The sequence below is a fragment of the Oncorhynchus mykiss genome, chromosome 21, assembly GCF_057628025.1.
Source record: "Oncorhynchus mykiss isolate SJ-2025 chromosome 21, ASM5762802v1, whole genome shotgun sequence".
NCBI lineage: Eukaryota > Metazoa > Chordata > Actinopteri > Salmoniformes > Salmonidae > Oncorhynchus > Oncorhynchus mykiss.
Genome location: NC_143042.1, coordinates 54,632,746 through 54,656,911, shown reverse-complemented (window position 1 = coordinate 54,656,911; position 24,166 = coordinate 54,632,746). Strand labels below are relative to the sequence as shown.

The 24,166-nt window shown below is 43.9% G+C and overlaps 1 protein-coding gene across 1 annotated transcript; it reads right to left on the bottom strand.

The window, feature by feature from the left end:
• Nucleotides 1-403: 403 nt before the first annotated feature.
• LOC110500797 (amino acid transporter heavy chain SLC3A2) lies at nucleotides 404-23,552 on the bottom strand. Its single transcript, XM_036958319.2, has 12 exons — nucleotides 23,422-23,552; nucleotides 22,890-23,103; nucleotides 21,704-21,894; nucleotides 19,123-19,296; nucleotides 18,405-18,496; nucleotides 17,436-17,575; nucleotides 16,241-16,350; nucleotides 15,998-16,072; nucleotides 14,631-14,761; nucleotides 14,434-14,514; nucleotides 3,568-3,781; nucleotides 404-3,423 (listed from the first exon to the last, which is right to left on the bottom strand). The coding sequence occupies exons 2-12, from the start codon at nucleotides 23,078-23,080 to the stop codon at nucleotides 3,287-3,289; spliced, it is 1,536 nt and encodes a 511-aa protein (XP_036814214.2). The 5' UTR covers nucleotides 23,081-23,103; nucleotides 23,422-23,552; the 3' UTR covers nucleotides 404-3,286.
• Between the last annotated feature and the right edge of the window lie 614 nt (nucleotides 23,553-24,166).

Sequence of the window (24,166 nt, the reverse complement as noted above, 5' to 3'; positions counted from 1 at the left end):
TATAATTTACAGTAGATATTTTACCAGATTCAAATATTGATATTTAATTTTACAGCAGATTTTTTTACCAGATATTAAAATATATATTCAAAATACTCAAAGGATTGAGTTGTGAAACTCAACTCAGAACTCCTGGCTAAAACGATACAAACCCTCTTAATATTTTAAATTAATACATTATACATTCAATTGACGTGTGGGGGAGTAAAACCCTAAACCTGGTCGATGGTGTTGTCGACGGTAACACGAACCGCAGGTTAACGGGCCTCGCCCACGTGTGGCTTTAGGAAAGTTCACGCACAACACGACTGCACTGAATCGTCGAACATTACTGCAAATACAGAGGCCTGAACACGACTGCGTGCACGTGAACACACATTATATAGCACACACACGCCATCAATTGGAATGAACAAACAAGAGCGTGGTTTATTTATATCTTCTGAGCACCTGCGTGAGGTGAGAGACACACATTGGGCTGTTTCATGGAGCCGACATTAACACACCTGTAATGTTCCTCTGCCTGAGCTTAACGGAAAGCATGTGGCATTAGGCCAATATCACACACACACACACACACACACACACACACACACACACACACACACACACAAAAACAGAACAAGTAGTGCACACACTCTGAGGCATCCACAGATAGAACACATACACATCAGAAGAAGGAAGGAGACAAAGGTCGATGCTTGATTGTCACCAGGCAACATTACACAGGACTTTTATTTTACTCCTTTCAAGTTTTAGTCAGAACAACGTCTAGCAATCTTCTCCAATACTAGCAAGTTTTAGTCAGAACAATGTCTAGCAATCGTCTCCAATACTAGCAAGTTTTAGTCAGAACAATGTCTAGCAATCGTCTCCAATACTAGCAAGTTTTAGTCAGAACAATGTCTAGCAATCGTCTCCAATACTAGCAAGTTTTAGTCAGAACAATGTCTAGCAATCGTCTCCAATACTAGCAAGTTTTAGTCAGAACAATGTCTAGCAATCGTCTCCAATACTAGCAAGTTTTAGTCAGAACAACGTCTAGCAATCTTCTCCAATACTAGCAAGTTTTAGTCAGAACAATGTCTAGCAATCGTCTCCAATACTAGCAAGTTTTAGTCAGAAAAATGTCTAGCAATCTTCTCCAATACTAGCAAGTTTTAGTCAGAACAATGTCTAGCAATCGTCTCCAATACTAGCAAGTTTTAGTCAGAACAACGTCTAGCAATCGTCTCCAATACTAGCAAGTTTTAGTCAGAACAATGTCTAGCAATCGTCTCCAATACTAGCAAGTTTTAGTCAGAACAATGTCTAGCAATCGTCTCCAATACTAGCAAGTTTTAGTCAGAACAATGTCTAGCAATCGTCTCCAATACTAGCAAGTTTTAGTCAGAACAACGTCTAGCAATCTTCTCCAATACTAGCAAGTTTTAGTCAGAACAATGTCTAGCAATCGTCTCCAATACTAGCAAGTTTTAGTCAGAAAAATGTCTAGCAATCTTCTCCAATACTAGCAAGTTTTAGTCAGAACAATGTCTAGCAATCGTCTCCAATACTAGCAAGTTTTAGTCAGAACAACGTCTAGCAATCGTCTCCAATACTAGCAAGTTTTAGTCAGAACAATGTCTAGCAATCGTCTCCAATACTAGCAAGTTTTAGTCAGAACAATGTCTAGCAATCGTCTCCAATACTAGCAAGTTTTAGTCAGAACAATGTCTAGCAATCGTCTCCAATACTAGCAAGTTTTAGTCAGAACAATGTCTAGCAATCGTCTCCAATACTAGCAAGTTTTAGTCAGAACAATGTCTAGCAATCTTCTCCAATACTAGCAAGTTTTAGTCAGAACAATGTCTAGCAATCGTCTCCAAATACTAGCAAGTTTTAGTCAGAACAATGTCTAGCAATCGTCTCCAATACTAGCAAGTTTTAGTCAGAACAATGTCTAGCAATCGTCTCCAAATACTAGCAAGTTTTAGTCAGAACAATGTCTAGCAATCTTCTCCAATACTAGCAAGTTTTAGTCAGAACAATGTCTAGCAATCTTCTCCAATACTAGCAAGTTTTAGTCAGAACAACGTCTAGCAATCTTCTCCAATACTAGCAAGTTTTAGTCAGAACAACGTCTAGCAATCTTCTCCAATACTAGCAAGTTTTAGTCAGAACAATGTCTAGCAATCTTCTCCAATACTAGCAAGTTTTAGTCAGAACAATGTCTAGCAATCGTCTCCAATACTAGCAAGTTTTAGTCAGAACAACGTCTAGCAATCGTCTCCAATACTAGCAAGTTTTAGTCAGAACAATGTCTAGCAATCTTCTCCAATACTAGCAAGTTTTAGTCAGAACAATGTCTAGCAATCGTCTCCAATACTAGCAAGTTTTAGTCAGAACAACGTCTAGCAATCGTCTCCAATACTAGCAAGTTTTAGTCAGAACAACGTCTAGCAATCGTCTCCAATACTAGCAAGTTTTAGTCAGAACAACGTCTAGCAATCGTCTCCAATACTAGCAAGTTTTAGTCAGAACAATGTCTAGCAATCGTCTCCAATACTAGCAAGTTTTAGTCAGAACAATGTCTAGCAATCTTCTCCAATACTAGCAAGTTGAATAACAATTATATTCCACTGAATGGAATAAACAGATTGAAGAAAAAAAATAATACATTTTTTTAATTCAAACTGATATTTTCCTACTTCAACAGTTCAACTCAAAGAGGTCATAAAACAACATTAGAAAGAACTTCCTTTTAAAATGTTTTGAAACAATGGCCCCAAAAAAATACATTTGATCAAATCTGAACTGGAATGTTTTAACAGTTGGAAATAGTCATTCTGGTCTAACATTTAATACTTTTTAAGCACTGGCTAAATACTGCTGTTTATACTATATATTCCGTCTGCTTGTTTTATGTGATCTAAAACATTCTCTGCATTCTCCCTTTGTTCCAGGTGTAAAAGTTATGTTTAGTAGTTTCTTATCCTGGTCTCTGTTCTAGTCCTGGTCTCTGTTCTAGTCCTGGTCTCTGCTCTAGTCCTGGTCTCTGCTCTAGTCCTGGTCTCTGCTCTAGTCCTGGTCTCTGCTCTAGTCCTGGTCTCTGCTCTAGTCCTGGTCTCTGCTCTAGTCCTGGTCTCTGCTCTAGTCCTGGTCTCTGCTCTAGTCCTGGTCTCTGCTCTAGTCCTGGTCTCTGCTCTAGTCCTGGTCTCTGCTCTAGTCCTGGTCTCTGTTCTAGTCCTGGTCTCTGTTCTAGTCCTGGTCTCTGTTCTAGTCCTGGTCTCTGTTCTAGCCCCTCCTAAGCGAAGGGAAAGGTCAATAGGACAGCCTGTCCGGGTCCCAGCAGCAGTTTATCCAGCGAGACAGAGCTGTCCGCAGCCAGGTTTTCAGGGTCAGTACTAAGCTTCACTTTAGCCTGCTCCGGGATGCTCAGCTCTGGGAAGAGGAGGAGAAATCCTGTCAGTATTGGAATGTAGAATTTTTTGAATCATGTTTTGACTTGTCATATGTTGTTGCGTCACCGTTTTTTCATTTTGAGGATATAGTCTGGTCTCAATATGATTCAAGTGAAATAAATACCTGTGTGGTTGAGGGCCATGGTTAAGGTGGCGGAGCCCCAGTTAACGGCCGTCAGGTATCGTTCGCTCTGGTCCCACAGACGCAGGAAAGCAAGGGACGCGGAGGAGGAGTGGAGGTGGAAGTAGTCCCCATGAAGGAGGGAACGTTCTTTACCCCTCAGGTCAGAGAGGGTCTTAAACCACGAACGACATGTCAGACGATGAGTCTTCTGGGCCTGGAGGGGAGAGGAGGAGGAGAGGGAGGGGAGAGGAGGAGGAGAGGGAGAGGAGAGGGAGGGGAGAGGGAGGGAGGAGGAGAGGGAGGGAGGAGGAGAGGGAGGGGAGAGGAGTAGGAGAGGGAGGGGAGAGGAGTAGGAGAGGGAGGGGAGAGGAGGAGGAGAGGGAGGGGAGAGGAGGAGGAGAGGGAGGGGAGAGGAGGAGGAGAGGGAGGGGAGAGGGAGGGAGGAGGAGAGGGAGGGGAGAGGAGGAGAGGGAGGGGAGGGGAGAGGAGGAGGAGAGGGAGGGGAGAGGGAGGGAGGAGGAGAGGGAGGGGAGAGGAGGAGAGGGAGGGGAGGGGAGAGGAGGAGAGGAGAGGGAGGGAGGGAGGAGGAGAGGGAGGGGAGAGGAGGAGGAGAGGGAGGGGAGAGGAGGAGGAGAGGGAGGGGAGAGGAGGAGGAGGAGAGGGAGGGGAGAGGAGGAGAGGGAGGGGAGAGGAGGAGAGGGAGGGGAGGGGAGAGGAGGAGGAGGAGAGGGAGGGGAGAGGAGGGGAGGGGAGAGGAGGAGAGGGAGGGGAGAGGAGGAGAGGGGAGAGGAGGAGGAGAGGGAGGGGAGAGGAGGAGGAGGAGAGAGAGGGAGAGGGATTACATAATTATGTAATGTTTAGTGATGAGGAGGATGACTCCACTCAGCGGGGTGTGTACACCACACTATACTACACTACACTATACTGCACTACACCATACTATACCATATCATACTATACCATACTATACCATATCATACTATACCATACTATACCATACTATACTGTACTGTACTATACCATACTATACTATACCATACTATACTATACCATACTATACTATACCATATCATACTATACCATACTATACCATATCATACTATACCATACTATACCATACTATACTATACCATATTATACTATACCATACCATACCATACTATACCATACTATACTATACCATATTATACTATACCATACCATACCATACTATACCATAGTATACTATACCATACTGTACTATACCATACTGTACTATACCATACTATACTATATTATACTATACCATACCATACCATACTATACCATAGTATACTATACCATACTGTACTATACCATACTGTACTATACCATACTACACTATACCATATTATACTATACCATACTGTACTGTAGCATACTATACCATACCATACCATACTATACCATACTATACTGTACTGTACTATACCATACTATACTATACCATACTATACCATACCATACTATACTATACCATACCATACTGTACCATACCATACTATACTGTACTATACTATACCATACTATACTATACCATACTGTACTATACCATACCATACTATACTATACCATACTATACTGTACTATGCCATACTATACCATACTATACCATAGTATACCATACCATACCATAGTATACTATACCTTACTATACCATACCTTACTATACCATACCTTACTATACCATACCTTACTATACCATAGTATACCATACCATACTATACCATACCATACTATACCATACTATACCATACTATACTATACTGTACTATACTATACCATACTATACCATACTATACCATACTATACTATACTATACTATACCGTACTATACTATACTATACCATACTGTACCATACTATACTATACTATACTGTACTATACTATACCATACCATACTGTACTATAACATACCATACTATACTATACCGTACTATACTGTACTATGCCATACCATACCATACTATACTGTACTATACTATACCATACTGTACCATACTATACTATACCATACTATACTATACCATACCATACTGTACTATACCATACTATGCCATACCATACTATACCATACTGTACTATGCTATACTATACTATACCATACTATACTATACCATACCATACCGTACTATACCATACCATACTGTACTATGCCATACTATACCATACTATACTGTACTATGCCATACTATACCATACTATACTATACCATACTATACTGTACTATGCCATACTATACCATACTATACTGTACTATACCATACTATACCATACCATACTATACTATACCATACTATACTGTACTATGCCATACTATACCATACTATACTGTACCATACTATACCATACCATACTGTACCATACTATACCATACTATACTATACCATATACTATACCATACTGTACTATACCATACTATACCATACTATACCATACTATACCATACTATACTGTACCATGCCATACTATACTATACCATACTATACAATACCATACCATACTATACCATACCATACTATACCGTACTATACTGTACTATACCATACTGTACCATACTATACCATACTATACTATACCATACCATACTATACTATACCATACTACACCATACTATACTATACCATACTATACTGTGCTATACCATACTATACCATACTATACTGTACTATACCATACTATACTGTGCTATACCATACTATACTGTACTATACCATACTATACTGTACTATACCATAATATACTGTACTATACCATACTATACTGTACCATACTATACCATACTATACTATACCATACCATACTATACCATGCTATACTGTACTATACCATGCTATACTGTACTATACCATACTATACTGTACTATACCATACTATACTGTACTATACCATAATATACTGTACTATACCATACTATACTGTACCATACTATACCATACTATACTATACCATACCATACTATACCATGCTATACTGTACTATACCATGCTATACTGTACTATACCATAATATACTGTACCATACTATACCATACTATACTATACCATACCATACTATACCATGCTATACTGTACTATACCATGCTATACTGTACTATACCATACTATACTGTACTATACCATACTATACTGTACTATACCATAATATACTGTACTATACCATACTATACTGTACCATACTATACTATACTATACCATACCATACTATACCATGCTATACTGTACTATACCATGCTATACTGTACTATACCATGCTATACTGTACTATACCATACCATACTATACCATACCATACTATACCATGCTATACTGTACTATACCATGCTATACTGTACTATACCATACCATACTATACCATACCATACTATACCATGCTATACTGTACTATACCATGCTATACTATACTATACCATACCATACTGTACCATACCATACTATACCATGCTATACTGTACTATACCATACCATACTATACCATACCATACTATACCATGCTATACTGTACTATACCATGCTATACTGTACTATACCATACCATACTATACCATACCATACTATACCATGCTATACTGTACTATACCATGCTATACTGTACTATACCATACCATACTATACCATACCATACTATACCATACTATACCATACCATACTATACCATACTATACTATACTATGCTATACTGTACTATACCATACCATACTATACCATACCATACTATACCATGCTATACTGTACTATACCATGCTATACTGTACTATACCATACCATACTATACCATACCATACTATACCATGCTATACTGTACTATACCATGCTATACTGTACTATACCATACCATACTATACTATACTATACCATACCATACTAGACCATACCATACTATACCATACCATACTATACCATACTATACCATACCATACCATACTATACCATACCATACTATACCATACTATACCATACCATACTATACCATACCATACTATACTATACCATACTATACCATACCATACTATACCATACTATACCATACTATACCATACTATACTATACCATACCATACTATACCATGCTATACTGTACTATACCATGCTATACTGTACTATACCATACCATACCATACTATACCATACCATACTATACTATACCATACTATACCATACCATACTATACCATACCATACTATACCATACCATACTATACCATGCTATACTGTACTATACCATGCTATACTGTACTATACCATACCATACCATACTATACCATACCATACCATACTATACCATACCATACTATACCATACCATACTATACTATACCATACTATACTATACCATACTATACCATACTATACCATACCATACTATACCATACCATACTATACCATACCATACTATACCATACCATACTATACCATACTATACCATACCATACTATACCATACTATACTATACCATGCTATACTGTACTATACCATACTATACCATACCATACTATACCATACTATACCATACCATACTGTACCATACTATACTATACCATACTATACTGTACTATACTATACTACCATGTATTTGTCTGATGCAGCTGTATTCACCCTCTGGGTTTAAAACATCATCCAATGAGTTTCTCTGAAAAGTAGAACCTACCAGAACATACACACAACCAGTAGGTCACGTGTCAGTACACATACACACAACCAGTAGGTCACGTGTCAGTACACATACACACAACCAGTAGGTCACGTGTCAGTACACACACACACAACCAGTAGGTCACGTGTCAGTACATACACACACAACCAGTAGGTCACGTGTCAGTACACACACACACAACCAGTAGGTCACGTGTCAGTACACACACACAACCAGTAGGTCACGTGTCAGTACACACACACAACCAGTAGGTCACGTGTCAGTACACACACACAACCAGTAGGTCACGTGTCAGTGCGTACACACAACCAGGTCACGTGTCAGTACACACACACAACACGTAGTTGCTAGTCAATGTTGCTAGTGAAGGTTGCTAGTGAAGGTTGCTAGTGCAGGTTGCTAGTGGAGGTTGCTAATCAATGTTGCTAGTGCAGGTTGCTAGTGCAGGTTGCTAGTGCAGGTTGCTAGTGCAGGTTGCTAATCAATGTTGCTAGTGCAGGTTGCTAGTCAATGTTGCTAGTGCAGTTTGCTAGTGCAGGTTGCTTGTGCAGGTTGCTAGTGCAGGTTGCTTGTGCAGGTTGCTAGTGCAGGTAGCTAGTGCAGGTAGCTAGTGCAGGTTGCTAATAAATGTTGCTAGTGCAGGTTGCTAGTCAATGTTGCTAGTGCAGTTTGCTAGTGCAGGTTGCTCGTACAGGTAGCTAGTCAATGTTGCTATTGAAGGTTGCTAGTGCAGGTTGCTAGTGCAGGTTGCTAGTCAATGTTGCTATTGAAGGTTGCTAGTGCAGGTTGCTAGTGCAGGTTGCTAGTCAATGTTGCTAGTGAAGGTTGCTAGTGCAGGTTGCTAATCAATGTTGCTTGTGCAGGTTGCTTGTGCAGGTTGCTTGTGCAGGTTGCTAGTGCAGGTTGCTAGTGCAGGTTGCTAGTGCAGGTTGCTAGTGCAGGTTGCTAGTGCAGGTAGCTAGTCAATGTTTTTAGTAGAGGTTGCTGGGTGCAGGTTGCTAGTGCAGGTTGCTAGTCAATGTTGCTGGTGTAGGTTGCTAGTCAATGTTGCTAGTGCAGGTTGCTAGTCAATGTTGCTAGTGCAGTTTGCTAGTGCAGTTTGCTTGTGCAGGTTGCTAGTGCAGGTTGCTAATCAATGTTGCTAGCGCAGGTTGCTAGTGCAGGTTTGCTAGTGCATGTAGCTTGTGCAGGTTGGTAGCACAGGTTGCAAGATCGCATAGCAGTTCAGACGTCTTTTGTCCTCGTCTTGTCGTGTCCTGTATATATATATATTTACAACTTTTTTCACATACATTTTATTTTTATTTTCCATCAACTCATCTTCTAAACACTCTCCTGCAACCAGCCTCACCAATTTATATTTATAAAAAAGTATTATTTACCTCAGATCTGCAATCCTTCAGGAAGCTAGCCAGAAACTCCAGGAGGCTGGCCAGAAACTAGCCAGAAGCTAGCCAGGAGCTAGCCCAGAAGCTAATCAGAAGCTAACCACGGTTTGTGGTCATCGGCTGTCCTTTAGTTCGAAAATCTATCGAAAATCTATCGCCAGTTTTGTACGGCGCAGCGCGGCTCGGAACGGAACATACCGGACCAATTTTTCTCTCCATGTCCCTGGATTTCAACTGCTCTCTGGACATTCATACCCGGATCTCACAGCTAGCTAGCTGCTATCCGTGTGACAGTCGGCTTTCGTCGATTCCGGAGCAAACATCGATTGTTCCGGTGCTAGCCAGCTCCGTCAATCACGCCTGAGTCCCATCATTCACTCCTGGGCTGCAGTCACCTATCCGGACCCGTTTCACTGCCTACGCGGAGCCCCACCGGGCCTTCACAACCGGACTGCCGACGTTATCTACCTGAAGGAGATCCGGCTGGCTCCTCTGTCGCGACGTTACCGGAACGCCCATCTGCGGCCCGCTAACCGTTAGCTGTCTTTCCGGCTGCTATCTGAATAGACAATCGGACAATTTATTTATTTGAATTATTATGTTTTCTTCTCGGGCCTCTATAACTATATCTATTGTTCTTATTTTTGTTGTTGTGTGATTTGGATTAATTTGGATTAATCCCCTCTACCACACGGAACCCCACTAATCTACTGACCGAACGCAAGAGGTGGCTAACAACAGACTCCATCCTATGCTAGCTTGCTACCGGTTGGCTTGGCTAGCTGTCTAAATCGCCGTGACCCTAAACCAACCTCTCCACTCACTGGACCCTTTTGATCACTCGACTAAGCATGCCTCTCCTTAATGTCAATATGTCTTGTCCATTGCTGTTCTGGTTAGTGTTTATTGGCTTATTTCACTGTAGAGCCTCTAGTCCTGCTCACTATACCTTATCCAACCTATTAGTTCCACCACCCACACATGCAATGACATCTCCTGGTTTCAATGATGTTTCTAGAGACAATATCTCTCTCTTCATCACTCAATACCTAGGTTTACCTCCACTGTATTCACATCCTACCTTACCTTTGTCTGTACATTATACCTTGATGCTATTTTATCGCCCCCAGAAACCTCCTTTTACTCTCTGTTCCAGACGTTCTAGACGACCAATTCTTATTGCTTTTAGTCGCACCCTTATCCTACTCCTCCTATGTTCCTCTGGCGATGTAGAGGTGAATCCAGGCCCTGCAGTGCCTAGCTCAACTCCTATTCCCCAGGCGCTCTCTTTTGACGACTTCTGTAACCGTAATAGCCTTGGTTTCATGCATGTTAACATTAGAAGCCTCCTCCCTAAGTTTGTTCTATTCACTGCTTTAGCACACTCTGCCAACCCGGATGTTCTAGCTGTGTCTGAATCCTGGCTTAGGAAGACCACCAAAAATTCAGACATTTTAATTCCAAACTACAACATTTTCAGACAAGATAGAACTGCCAAAGGGGGCGGTGTTGCAATTTACTGCAAAGATAGCCTGCAGAGTTCTGTCCTACTATCCAGGTCTGTACCCAAACAATTTGAACTTCTACTTTTAAAAATCCACCTTTCTAAAAACAAGTCTCTCACCGTTGCCGCCTGCTATAGACCACCCTCTGCCCCCAGCTGTGCTCTGGACACCATATGTGAACTGATTGCCCCCCATCTATCTTCAGAGCTCGTGCTGCTAGGCGACCTAAACTGGAACATGCTTAACACCCCAGCCATCCTACAATCTAAACTTGATGCCCTCAATCTCACACAAATTATCAATGAACCTACCAGGTACCTCCCCAAAGCCTTAAACACGGGCACCCTCATAGATATCATCCTAACCAACTTCCCCTCTAAATACACCTCTGCTGTCTTCAACCAAGATCTCAGCGATCACTGCCTCATTGCCTGCATCCGTAATGGGTCAGCGGTCAAACGACCTCCTCTCATCACTGTAAAACGCTCCCTGAAACACTTCAGCGAGCAGGCCTTTCTAATCGACCTGGCCGGGGTATCCTGGAAGGATATTGACCTCATCCCGTCAGTAGAGGATGCCTGGATATTTTTTAAAAATGCCTTCCTAACCATCTTAAATAAACATGCCCCATTCAAGAAATTTAGAACCAGGAACAGATATAGCCCTTGGTTCTCCCCAGACCTGACTGCCCTTAATCAACACAAAAACGTCCTATGGCGTTCTGCATTAGCATCGAACAGCCCCCGTGATATGCAGCTGTTCAGGGAAGCTAGAAACCATTATACACAGGCAGTTAGAAAAGCCAAGGCTAGCTTTTTCAAGCAGAAATTTGCTTCTTGCAACACTAACTCAAAAAAGTTCTGGGACACTGTAAAGTCCATGGAGAATAAGATCACCTCCTCCCAGCTGCCCACTGCACTGAAGATAGGAAACACTGTCACCACTGATAAATCCACCATAATTGAAAATTTCAATAAGCATTTTTCTACTGCTGGCCATGCTTTCCACCTGGCTACTCCTACCCCTGTCAACAGCACTGCACCCCCAACAGCAACTCGCCCAAGCCTTCCCCATTTCTCCTTCTCCCAAATCCATTCAGCTGATGTTCTGAAAGAGCTGCAAAATCTGGACCCCTACAAATCAGCCGGGCTAGACAATCTGGACCCTTTCTTTCTAAAATTATCTGCCGAAATTGTTGCCACCCCTATTACTAGCCTGTTCAACCTCTCTTTCGTGTCGTCTGAGATTCCCAAAGATTGGAAAGCAGCTGCGGTCATCCCCCTCTTCAAAGGGGGGGACACTCTTGACCCAAACTGCTACAGACCTATATCTATCCTACCATGCCTTTCTAAGGTCTTCGAAAGCCAAGTCAACAAACAGATTACCGACCATTTTGAATCTCACCATACCTTCTCTGCTATGCAATCTGGTTTCAGAGCTGGTCATGGGTGCACCTCAGCCACGCTCAAGGTCCTAAACGATATCTTAACCGCCATCGATAAGAAACATTACTGTGCAGCCGTATTCATTGATCTGGCCAAGGCTTTCGACTCTGTCAATCACCACATCCTCATCGGCAGACTCAACAGCCTTGGTTTCTCAAATGATTGCCTCGCCTGGTTCACCAACTACTTCTCTGATAGAGTTCAGTGTGTCAAATCTGAGGGTCTGTTGTCCGGACCTCTGGCAGTCTCTATGGGGGTGCCACAGGGTTCAATTCTTGGACCGACTCTCTTCTCTGTATACATCAATGAGGTCGCTCTTGCTGCTGGTGAGTCTCTGATCCACCTCTACGCAGACGACACCATTCTGTATACTTCCGGCCCTTCTTTGGACACTGTGTTAACAACCCTCCAGGCAAGCTTCAATGCCATACAACTCTCCTTCCGTGGCCTCCAACTGCTCTTAAATACAAGTAAAACTAAATGCATGCTCTTCAACCGATCACTACCTGCACCTACCCGCCTGTCCAACATCACTACTCTGGACGGCTCTGACTTAGAATACGTGGACAACTACAAATACTTAGGTGTCTGGTTAGACTGTAAACTCTCCTTCCAGACCCATATCAAACATCTCCAATCCAAAGTTAAATCTAGAATTGGCTTCCTATTTCGCAACAAAGCATCCTTCACTCATGCTGCCAAACATACCCTTGTAAAACTGACCATCCTACCAATCCTCGACTTTGGCGATGTAATTTACAAAATAGCCTCCAATACCCTACTCAACAAACTGGATGCAGTCTATCACAGTGCAATCCGTTTTGTCACCAAAGCCCCATACACTACCCACCATTGCGACCTGTACGCTCTCGTTGGCTGGCCCTCGCTTCATACTCGTCGCCAAACCCACTGGCTCCATGTCATCTACAAGACCCTGCTAGGTAAAGTCCCCCCTTATCTCAGCTCGCTGGTCACCATAGCATCTCCCACCTGTAGCACACGCTCCAGCAGGTATATCTCTCTAGTCACCCCCAAAACCAATTCTTTCTTTGGCCGCCTCTCTTTCCAGTTCTCTGCTGCCAATGACTGGAACGAACTACAAAAATCTCTGAAACTGGAAACACTTATCTCCCTCACTAGCTTTAAGCACCAACTGTCAGAGCAGCTCACAGATTACTGCACCTGTACATAGCCCACATATAATTTAGCCCTATCAACTACCTCTTTCCCAACTGTATTTAATTTATTTATTTATTTTGCTCCTTTGCACCCCATTATTTTTATTTCTACTTTGCACATTCTTCCAATGCAAAACTACCATTCCAGTGTTTTACTTGCTATATTGTATTTACCTTGCCACCAAGGCCTTTTTTTGCCTTTACCTCCCTTCTCACCTCATTTGCTCACATCGTATATAGACTTGTTTATACTTTATTATTGACTGTATGTTTGTTTTACTCCATGTGTAACTCTGTGTTGTTGTATCTGTCGAACTGCTTTGCTTTATCTTGGCCAGGTCGCAATTGTAAATGAGAACTTGTTCTCAACTGGCCTACCTGGTTAAATAAAGGTGTTCTCAACTAGCCTACCTGGTTAAATAAAGGTGTTCTCAACTAGCCTACCTGGTTAAATAAAGGTAAAATAAATAAATAAAATAGTGCTAGGGTTGTAGCGTTTAACTAGCCTTCTCAGTTAAAACATGTGACTACATATGAATAAAGCAGAATACGTGTTCAGGTACCTGTCAAAACAAAGGAAACGCTAGATAATGTGAAAGGGCGATGGGCCGCCACAGCTTCATTTGAACAGTTACCTGTACTACACTGCTACCACTAGAGGGAGGTATAACCAAGTCAGTACCTCGGCTGTCTCGTTCTTCACAGCTCCTTCAGCAGCAACCTCTTCCTCAGTGTCCCACGGCATCTTAGGAGAGGTGGAGCCCTGAGAAAGAGAGAGAGGAGTTTAACATCAGACCAGGAAGTGTTCTGTAAATACTACCGAGGTGGTAAAAAGGTATCAGTTGTCTCTGATGCTTGATATAGTTAGTTTTTTCTCACCTGGTCCACGAGCCCCAACTCATCTCCATAGTTGAAAACAGGTGTTCCAGGCAGGGTGAAAAGCATGAGTTGGTAGAGTCGTACCAGGTCTGGTTTCTCCATCACTGAAGCCAGATGGTTCCCCAAACTGCCTGTTTTTATGGGGGGGGGGGGGGGGGGGGGGGGGTTAAAACAAAATATCTATTTTAAAGTTGTATTCTGTGGTTTGCTCAAACTAATACTTCTAAATACCATTCTTTCTCTTACCTCCTAGCCCCCCCCCCAGGGCTAAATACCATTCTCTCTCTTACCTCCTTTAGCCCTGGGGGGGCTAGACCATTCTCTCTCTTACCTCCTTTAGCCCTGGGGGGGCTAGACCATTCTCTCTCTTACCTCCTAGCCCCCCCAGGGCTAAATACCATTATCTCTCTTACCTCCTAGCCCCCCCCAGGGCTAAAGACCATTCTCTCTCTTACCTCCTAGCCCCCCCAGGGCTAAATACCATTCGCTCTCTTACCTCCTAGCCCCCCCCAGGGCTAAAGACCATTCTCTCTCTTACCTCCTAGCCCCCCCCCCAGGGCTAAAGACCATTCTCTCTCTTACCTCCTAGCCCCCCCCCCAGGGCTAAAGACCATTCTCTCTCTTACCTCCTAGCCCCCCCCAGGGCTAAATACCATTCTCTCTCTTACCTCCTAGCCCCCCCAGGGCTAAAGACCATTCTCTCTCTTACCTCCTTTAGCCCTGAGGGGGCTAGACCATTCTCTCTTACCTCCTAGCCCCCCCAGGGATAAAGACCATTCTCTCTCTTACCTCCTAGCCCCCCCAGGGCTAAAGACCATTCGCTCTTTTACCTCCTAGCCCCCCCAGGGCTAAAGACCATTCGCTCTCTTACCTCCTAGCCCCCCCAGGGCTAAAGACCATTATCTCTCTTACCTCCTAGCCGCCCCAGGGCTAAATACCATTCTCTCTCTTACCTCCTAGCCCCCCCAGGGCTAAAGACCATTCTCTCTCTTACCTCCTAGCCCCCCCAGGGCTAAAGACCATTCTCTCTCTTACCTCCTTTAGCCCTGGGGGGGCTAGACCATTCTCTCTCTTACCTCCTAGCCCCCACAGGGCTAAAGACCATTCTCTCTCTTACCTCCTAGCCCCCCCAGGGCTAAACACCATTCGCTCTCTTACCTCCTAGCCCCCCCCAGGGCTAAACACCATTCGCTCTCTTACCTCCTAGCCCCCCCCCCAGGGCTAAAGACCATTCGCTCTCTTACCTCCTAGCCCCCCCAGGGCTAAATACCATTATCTCTCTTACCTCCTAGCCCCCCCAGGGCTAAATACCATTATCTCTCTTACCTCCTAGCCCCCCCAGGGCTAAATACCATTATCTCTCTTACCTCCTAGCCCCCAGGCTAAAGAGCTCTGTTTCTGGGTAGACACCAGGCCGTGGATGGACTTCGCTCTCTCGATACCTGCAAGTTACACACAGGTTGGGAACATCTCAAATTACAGACTAATATTTCCCAAGGACTTCTTTTAACTAGAACAGCAAGGACTTTGTCTTATCCTTTGTCCTAATTATTTTAAGGTAACATTCACTGGTTTGTCTTGTTTAAAGTGTATTATAAATGTTCAGTTACCGGAGTTTGCCTTGTTAAGGACATCAGACAGTATCAGATCCACACCAGAAGAGTTGAGAAGTTGAGAGACGGCAGAGTAGTCCTGACCATCAACCACTCCTATTAGAGCTCTAGAGAGAGGGAGAGAGGGAGAGGAAGAGAGGGAGGGAGAGAGGGGGAGGGAGAGAGTGAGAGGGAGAGAGAGGGGGAGAGAGGGAGAGCGGGAGAAGGAGATAGCGGGAGGGGGAGAGAGTGGGAGAGGGAGAGAGGGAGAGAGTGGGAGAGGGAGAGAGTGGGAGAGGGAGAGAGGGAGAGAGTGGGAGAGGGAGAGAGGGAGAGAGTGGGAGAGGGAGAGAGGGAGAGGGCGGGAGAGGGAGAGAGGGAGAGAGCGGGAGAGCGGGAGAGGGAGAGAGCGGGAGAAGGAGAGGGCGGGAGAAGGAGAGAGCGGGAGAGAGCGGGAGAGAGCGGGAGAGGGGGAGAGAGGGAGAGGGCGGGAGAGGGAGAGAGGGAGAGGGAGGGAGAAGGAGAGAGCGGGAGAGAGCGGGAGAGAGCGGGAGAGAGCGGGAGAGGGAGAGAGTGGGAGAGAGTGGGAGAGGGAGGGAGAGGGCGGGAGAAGGAGAGAGCGGGAGAGAGCGGGAGAGGGAGAGAGGGAGAGAGTGGGAGAGTGGGAGAGGGTGGGAGAGGGAGAGAGGGAGAGAGCGGGAGAGGGAGAGAGGGAGAGAGTAGGAGAGTGGGAGAGGGCGGGAGAGGGAGAGAGGGAGAGAGCGGGAGAGGGAGAGAGCGGGAGAGGGAGAGGGCGGGAGAAGGAGAGAGCGGGAGAGAGCGGGAGAGGGAGAGAGCGAGGGGTTTAGAATAACATTTCATTTCCGTTTAGACTTTGCTCAGACAGTGACTACCTAACAGTACTTCTTAATGTCCAGGAGAGGGTTCTGTAGTACTGGCCTACTGCAGTATCACCAATTGACCACCAGGAGGCAGAAAGAACATAGCCTCAAGGCCACTGCTGGTGGTTCTCTGTTCCCCCAAACTTTATTGAGCTGTGATCCAACTACAGCCTTTCAGACTATCAGTAACCCTCGTCTCTCTCCTGACCCCAGAAATAATCAAAACAACATGTCTGGACTAAGCTACGACCCAGACGGAATCAAGTCCAGGGGTGTAATCAGTGAGGCCTGCCTGCCTGTCTCTGTCCAGCTGCTGTGTGACTAATAGTGACCTCTTCTTCACGTCCACCTCCGTCCTGTTGCCCTGGACGACACCCTGGAACTTGGACCAATCAGAAGAGGCGCTGGCAGCAGCGAGGCCGCACACCTGCACCCCGTCCACGCCCATCCCCAGCCAGTGTTCAGCAGCGTCCTGGAGAATGTATTCATTATATCACACGCATTTCAAACACAGAAGAGTTGCCTTACACATTTTACTACGACAGGAGAGGTTGGTTACTACACATAAACAGACCAGAGACACGCAGAGAGACAAGAGGTAATGAAGAGTATTCATTAAACACACAGACAGACTAGAGATAATGAAGAGTATTCATTTAAACACACAGAGAGACTAGAGATAATGAAGAGTATTCATTAAACACAGAGACAGACTAGAGATAATGAAGAGTATTCATTTAAACACACAGAGAGACAAGAGGTAATGAAGAGTATTCATTAAACACAGAGACAGACTAGAGATAATGAAGAGTATTCATTTAAACACACAGAGAGACTAGAGATAATATAGAGTATTCATTAAACACAGAGACGAGGTAATGAAGAGTATTCATTAAACACAGAGACAAGAGATAATGAAGAGTATTCATTAAACACAGAGACAGACTAGAGATAATGAAGAGTATTCATTTAAACACACAGAGAGACTAGAGATAATGAAGAGTATTCATTTAAACACACAGAGAGACTAGAGATAATATAGAGTATTCATTAAACACAGAGACGAGGTAATGAAGAGTATTCATTAAACACAGAGACAAGAGATAATGAAGAGTATTCATTAAACACAGAGACAGACTAGAGATAATGAAGATTATTCATTTAAACACACAGAGAGACTAGAGATAATGAAGAGTATTCATTTAAACACACAGAGACAGACTGGAGGACAGAAGAGATAAGGGTATTCAGAATGGCACTCTCTCTCTCTCTCTCTCTCTCTCACACACACACAGTCTCACCCTGAGTTTGTCCAGTACTTTAGGTAAGTGGTCAGGACTGAACCAGGGGTCAGCTCCAGGGTTAGGGGTCAGATTCAACACCACAGAGATACCTGACAGGAGGAGGTAAATAAGAGGGCTTCGGTCAGGAGGAGATCGTTAAAAAAGGGAGCTCAGCCAAGGTGGAGAGTACTTCAAGCGTTTTATTCAAATCAAATCAAATGTATTTATATAGGCCTTCGTACATCAGCTGATATGGGGCGGCAGGGTAGCCTAGTGGTTAGAGCGTTGGACTAGTAACCGGAAGGTTGCGAGTTCAAACCCCCGAGCTGACAAGGTACAAATCTGTCGTTCTGCCCCTGAACAGGCAGTTAACCCACTGTTCCCAGGCCGTCATTGAAAATAAGAATTTGTTCTTAACTGACTTGCCTGGTTAAATAAAGGTAAAAAAAAAATAAATAAAAAAAATATCTCAAAGTGCTGTACAGAAACCCAGCCTAAAACCCCAAACAGCAAGAGATGGTGGCTAGGAAAAACTCCCTAGAAAGGCCAAAACCTAGGAAGAAACCTAGATAGGAACCAGGCTATGTGGGGTTATTCAGACCCCAAGGTCCATTGTGATTCTACTGTCAGCTGAAACGGGTCAAGCAGAGTCCGGGCTCAGATCAGAGACAGACGGCCATCTCTATTAACGAGATCAAGTCTTCAGTCAGCCCAATGGGCCAAACAGATCACTTACCCTTCTTATGGGCCTTGTCCAGCAAAACCAGCAGGTCCTGGTCAGTTCCTACCCCGGGGTCCATAGAGACCAGGTCTAAGGTGTCTGCTTGGTCCTGCTGGACAGTGTGAAGAGGCCCCAGAACCAGGCCCTTCACCTTCAACTGGTTCAGACTGTCCAGTACCTCAACTACACCTGGAGAGAGAGAGAGAGAGAGAGAGAGAGAGAGAGAGAGAGAGAGAGAGAGAGAGAGAGAGAGACAGAGAGACAGAGAGAGAGAGAGAGAGAGACAGAGAGAGAGAGAGAGAGACAGAGAGAGCGAGAGAGAGAAAATAGAGATTGTCAGGAGGGAGAGGGTGAATGACAGAAAGGTAAAGGATTAGAGAGAAGGGGGGGAAGGGAGAAGGTCAGAGGGTGGTGGGAGAGGTGAGAAGGCAGAAACATGACAAGAGAGGAAAGTTAGAAAAAGTGGTAGGTTGAACATCTCTCCTTCAGTCGGTGTGATGGGAAAACAGAACAAAAAGACCAGTCACCTTTGTGTGTGTGTGTATGAGTGTGTGTGTGTGTGTGTGTGTGTGTGTGTGTGTGTGTGTGTGTGTGTGTGTGTGTGTGTGTGTGTGTGTGTGTGTGTGTGTGTGTGTGTGTGTGCGTGCATGCGAGTGTGAGTGTGTGTGTGTGTGAATGCGAGTGTGCGAGTGCGTGTGAGAGTGTGTGTGTGCGTGTGAGAGTGTGTGTGTGCGAGTGCGTGTGAGAGTGTGTGTGTGTGTGTGCGTGTGCGAGTGCGTGCGAGAGTGCGAGTGCGTGAGTGCGTGTGTGAGAGAGAGAGAGTGAGAGTGAGAGTGTGTGTGTGTGTGTGTGTGTGAGAGTATGAGTGTGAGTGAGTGTGTGTGTGTGTGTGTGTGTGTGAGAAAAGAGAAGAATTGTCGACAATCAGTTTGCTGTTTTGCCAAAACATTAGGAAGGGGAAACAGGTTTCTCTTCCTTTCCGTTGATCATATAATGGGAGAAATGTGGGGAGATTTCTCAACTTATTTTAGCCAAGTCCTTTAAACTACTCAATGACAACTACTTGTCTGTTCTATCAGAAAGGGGAAGAGAGTGTTTTAGAACAAACTGAGTCAGATTGCTGACTTGGCTAACAGCTGTCAGAAGGCTAGAGGCCAAGGCCCCGGTTTTCCCCCTTGTGATGGAACTTCCCCAGTGTATAAACAATGCATCTTTCCCACAATGCATCTTGCCCACAATGGCCCGAAGACGTAACATGTGTTTCCCAAGACACCATGCAGCGATAACATTCGGTAAGAGCATTGTTGAGGCATGAGGGTGGCAGGGTAGCCTAGTGGTTAAAGTGTTGGACTAGTAACCGAAAGGTTGCAAGTTCGAATCCCTGAGCTGACAAGGTTCTGTCGTTCTGCCCCTGAACAAGGCAGTTAACCCACTGTTCCTAGGCCGTCATTGAAAATAAGAATTTGTTCTTAACTGACTTGCCTAGTTAAATAAAATAAAACATTTAAATGTGTCGATACTGATAGGATCGAAAGGCAGTGGCTGCTCTCAGGTCAGCTTCCGTCATTCAAATCTTTTCCTTAAAATTTAAATTATTCCACAATACTGACCACGGATCAGCTCCTAGAGAGATAGTATCACCTATTGGCAGCTTATTGTAACGCTTACACTATAATAACGCACTAACTCTAGATTTGGCACACCATTGCATACTTACACATCAAGAAATATATACACGTCAAGAAATATATACACATCAGGACATATATACACATCAGGACATATTTTAAGGCAAAAAGGATTGACGGTAGGTAGCCATAATAGCTAAATGAAACTAAATTGAATGAACACGACATTAGGCTGATTTATGTAAATGCAGTCGTCTCGGGTTTTCATTTAGTAACATTTTGTTATCCTTCGCTTGTTTGTAACAATTGCAAAGACACTGGCAACTTTGCATTTGTAGTCAACTTCATCGTGAAGTTATCAGCGGCCACCACAGACAAATAAACATCTGGACTCTTTGTTTAACAGAGATCTCGTGTGTAATAAAGTAGGGAGAAAACACATCCAACTACACACCGTTCAACCAGTGGTCTGAGGTAGTCGATAAATAACCAGCGTTTCCAAGTGCAACTTTAGTAACGATGGGTTTCTGGAAGCAGCTCAAAGATTTAACGATGCTCCTAAGCAGGTTCTAACGATTAACTTAGCATTTAGATACTTCTGGGAAACCAGGCGCTGGGCAGTCTGGAGTCATGAGACGGTCGCAAGACACTCAGCGCCCCTTCCTAACAGACTCACTGGGCAAATTACAACCACAAGACAAATCAGACTCAGTCTGTTTTCACATCTTTGGGCTAAAATAGGCTGTTGACATTCTAAATCACGTCCTGACATTCTAAATCACGTCCTGACATTCTAAATCACGTCCTGACAATCTAAATCACATCCTGGCATTCTAGATCACATGATCTACTACATTACCCATAATGCTGTGTGTATGATGTCCTGTTTTAACTGGCAGAGAGGACCCTGGTTCCACCAGTATGATTTACTACATTACCCATAATGCTGTGTGTATGAATACCCTCACCTTTGATTCCCTTGTCGTGGTTGAAGGCGTCCAGGTCAGCGATCTGATAGAGAGGACCCTGATTCCACCAGTTCATCTCAGGTATGGGTTTACACCTGGGGGCCTGGACGATGATCACTATGGCCCCAGCCAGCATCCCCACCCAGCCCAACCAAAACAAGACCAGGAGCACCCAGCGTGTCCTCACCCACCTGGAGGGAAGAGAGAGGAGGAGGAGAGGGGAGGAAATAGGGTAAAATAAGTTTCAATTGTATACTGAACAAAAAATATAAACACAACATAGTGTTGGTCTTATTTTCCATGAGCTGAAATACGAGTCCAGACATTTTCCAAAGGCACAAAGAGATTATTTCTCTCAAATTTTGTGCATAAATTTGTTTACATTCCTGTTAGTGAGCATTTCTCCTTTGCCAATTATGTTGATTAAACAGCCTAATTATTACGCTGATTAAACAGCCTAATTATTACACAGGTGCACCTTGTGCTGGAGACAAAAGGCCACATTGTCACACAACGCCACAGATGTCTCAAGTTTTGAGGGAGCGTTGCAATTGGCATGCTGACTGCAGGAATGTCCACCAGAGCTGTTGCCAGAGAATTGACTGTTCATTTCACAACCATAAGCCGCCTCCAAAACGTTGGTTTTAGATCATTGGTCAGTACGTCCAACCGACCTCACAACCGCAGATCACATGTAACCACGCCAACCCAGGACCTCCACATCCAGCTTCTTCACCTGCAGGATTGTCTGAGGTGGTGAAAGGGGGGGAGGGGGGGGGGGGGGGGGGTTGCTGTGGAGTATTTTGGTCTGTATTAAAGCCCTTTTGTGGGGAGAACCTCATTCTGATTGGCTGGGCCTGGCTCCCCAGTGGTCGGACCTGGCTCCCCAGTGGTCGGACCTGGCTCCCCAGTGGGTGGGCCTGGGAGGGTGTAGGCTTTGCCCAGTCATGTGAAATCCATAGATTAGGGCCTAATGAATTTATTTCAATTGTTCTCTTTTCTTTTATGAACTGTAACTTAATATAATATTTTAAAATTGTTATTTGTTCCATTTATATTTTTGTTCAATATACATAACTACGTTGCATATTAAGCTAATTGATTTCTAGCAACATTAAGTTGAATTTAAGATAGTTACCGTTTTTTTTTTAAGTATAAGATAAAAACAAACAACCCCTTAACTTACCCGGGTGTGCCAGCGACTTTCATGAGCTCTTCCTTCGACAGCCCGGTAAACTTAACATCCTCCTCCGGTTCCTTCTGCTTCAAGTTTCCGTTCTTCTCAGCCCCCGGTCCGTCGCCGGTCATCGGTAGTTTCTCCTGGTCCAACTCGTTCAACTCAACATCCTTCATATCGACCTCGGTGTCCTTACTCATGTTCGGGAAGGTTTTCTTTTTGCCTGTAGAAAAGATTGAGTAGTGTCGACATTATTTTAGTCAAGTTCACCTTCAATTAAATAGAAACGGTGTGCATATGAAGGACACAAAGTAGGCTACACTTCCCCAACCTTAGTCTCAAAGACGTTCATATCCATTTTAAATACTTTTTTTCCGACAAAACAAAATGCAGTTTTTTGAAAAGTAGCCTACTCAATTCATTTTTATATTGTCGTGATTTATTTGTAGTGCGGCCACAGTACTTATGTAAATTGTTTTGTTAATAAACTAAACGAACAACGGAGCTAGTCAGTTGATGATAATGGCGCCCGTATTATTACCTGCTTAAAAAATAGACTCCGTTGAGTTAGCACCAGGCAGGTAGGTAGGTATATGTCTACTTCCAGCCACTTGTTCCGACCACTCTCCACACGGTCTAAAGTCTTACAGCATCACAGACTCACGTTTATTTATAAGGTCGCGTCTCCGCCCACAATTTAAGGACACACCAATAGGAACCTTGAAAGTAGAGTTTACCGTTTGATTGACACTTTAAAACACCCTTCCGCGTGACTTGGTTGGAATGTATCGAGCAAGCCACAGGAGCTGGATATTTGAGCCCCTTGCAACCATTTTGGAGTCAAGAGAAAATTGTGAGAAAAACACGACGAAGAAACTCGTATGAAGTTGTGAAGTTACAAGACAGACAGTAGTACACCCTTTGAATCTCAGGCATTTTGTATGGCCCGCGGTGATTTTAACATGGAAATATTGGTTCGGCAAAACTCAATAAAAAAAGCGTATTTATGTGTAACGCAACCAGTACACCCCACTGGCTACACAACGATACCAGAAATTAGCTTTGAGCCACAAACGTGAACGTTATAACATTTTGGCTATGATCAGTTAATGGCAACTTCCCATATCTTTAACTCTTACTGCGCTGAAGACCAAGGGAGTCCAGCACAGTTGTGTAAAGCAAACTCTTAGCCGCAGGAAGCAAGGGTAAATGGGGGGGGGCTGGAATAATGTTGCCAAAATGAGGAAATAAAAATGTTATATTCCCCAAAGTATCCTACTGTCTGA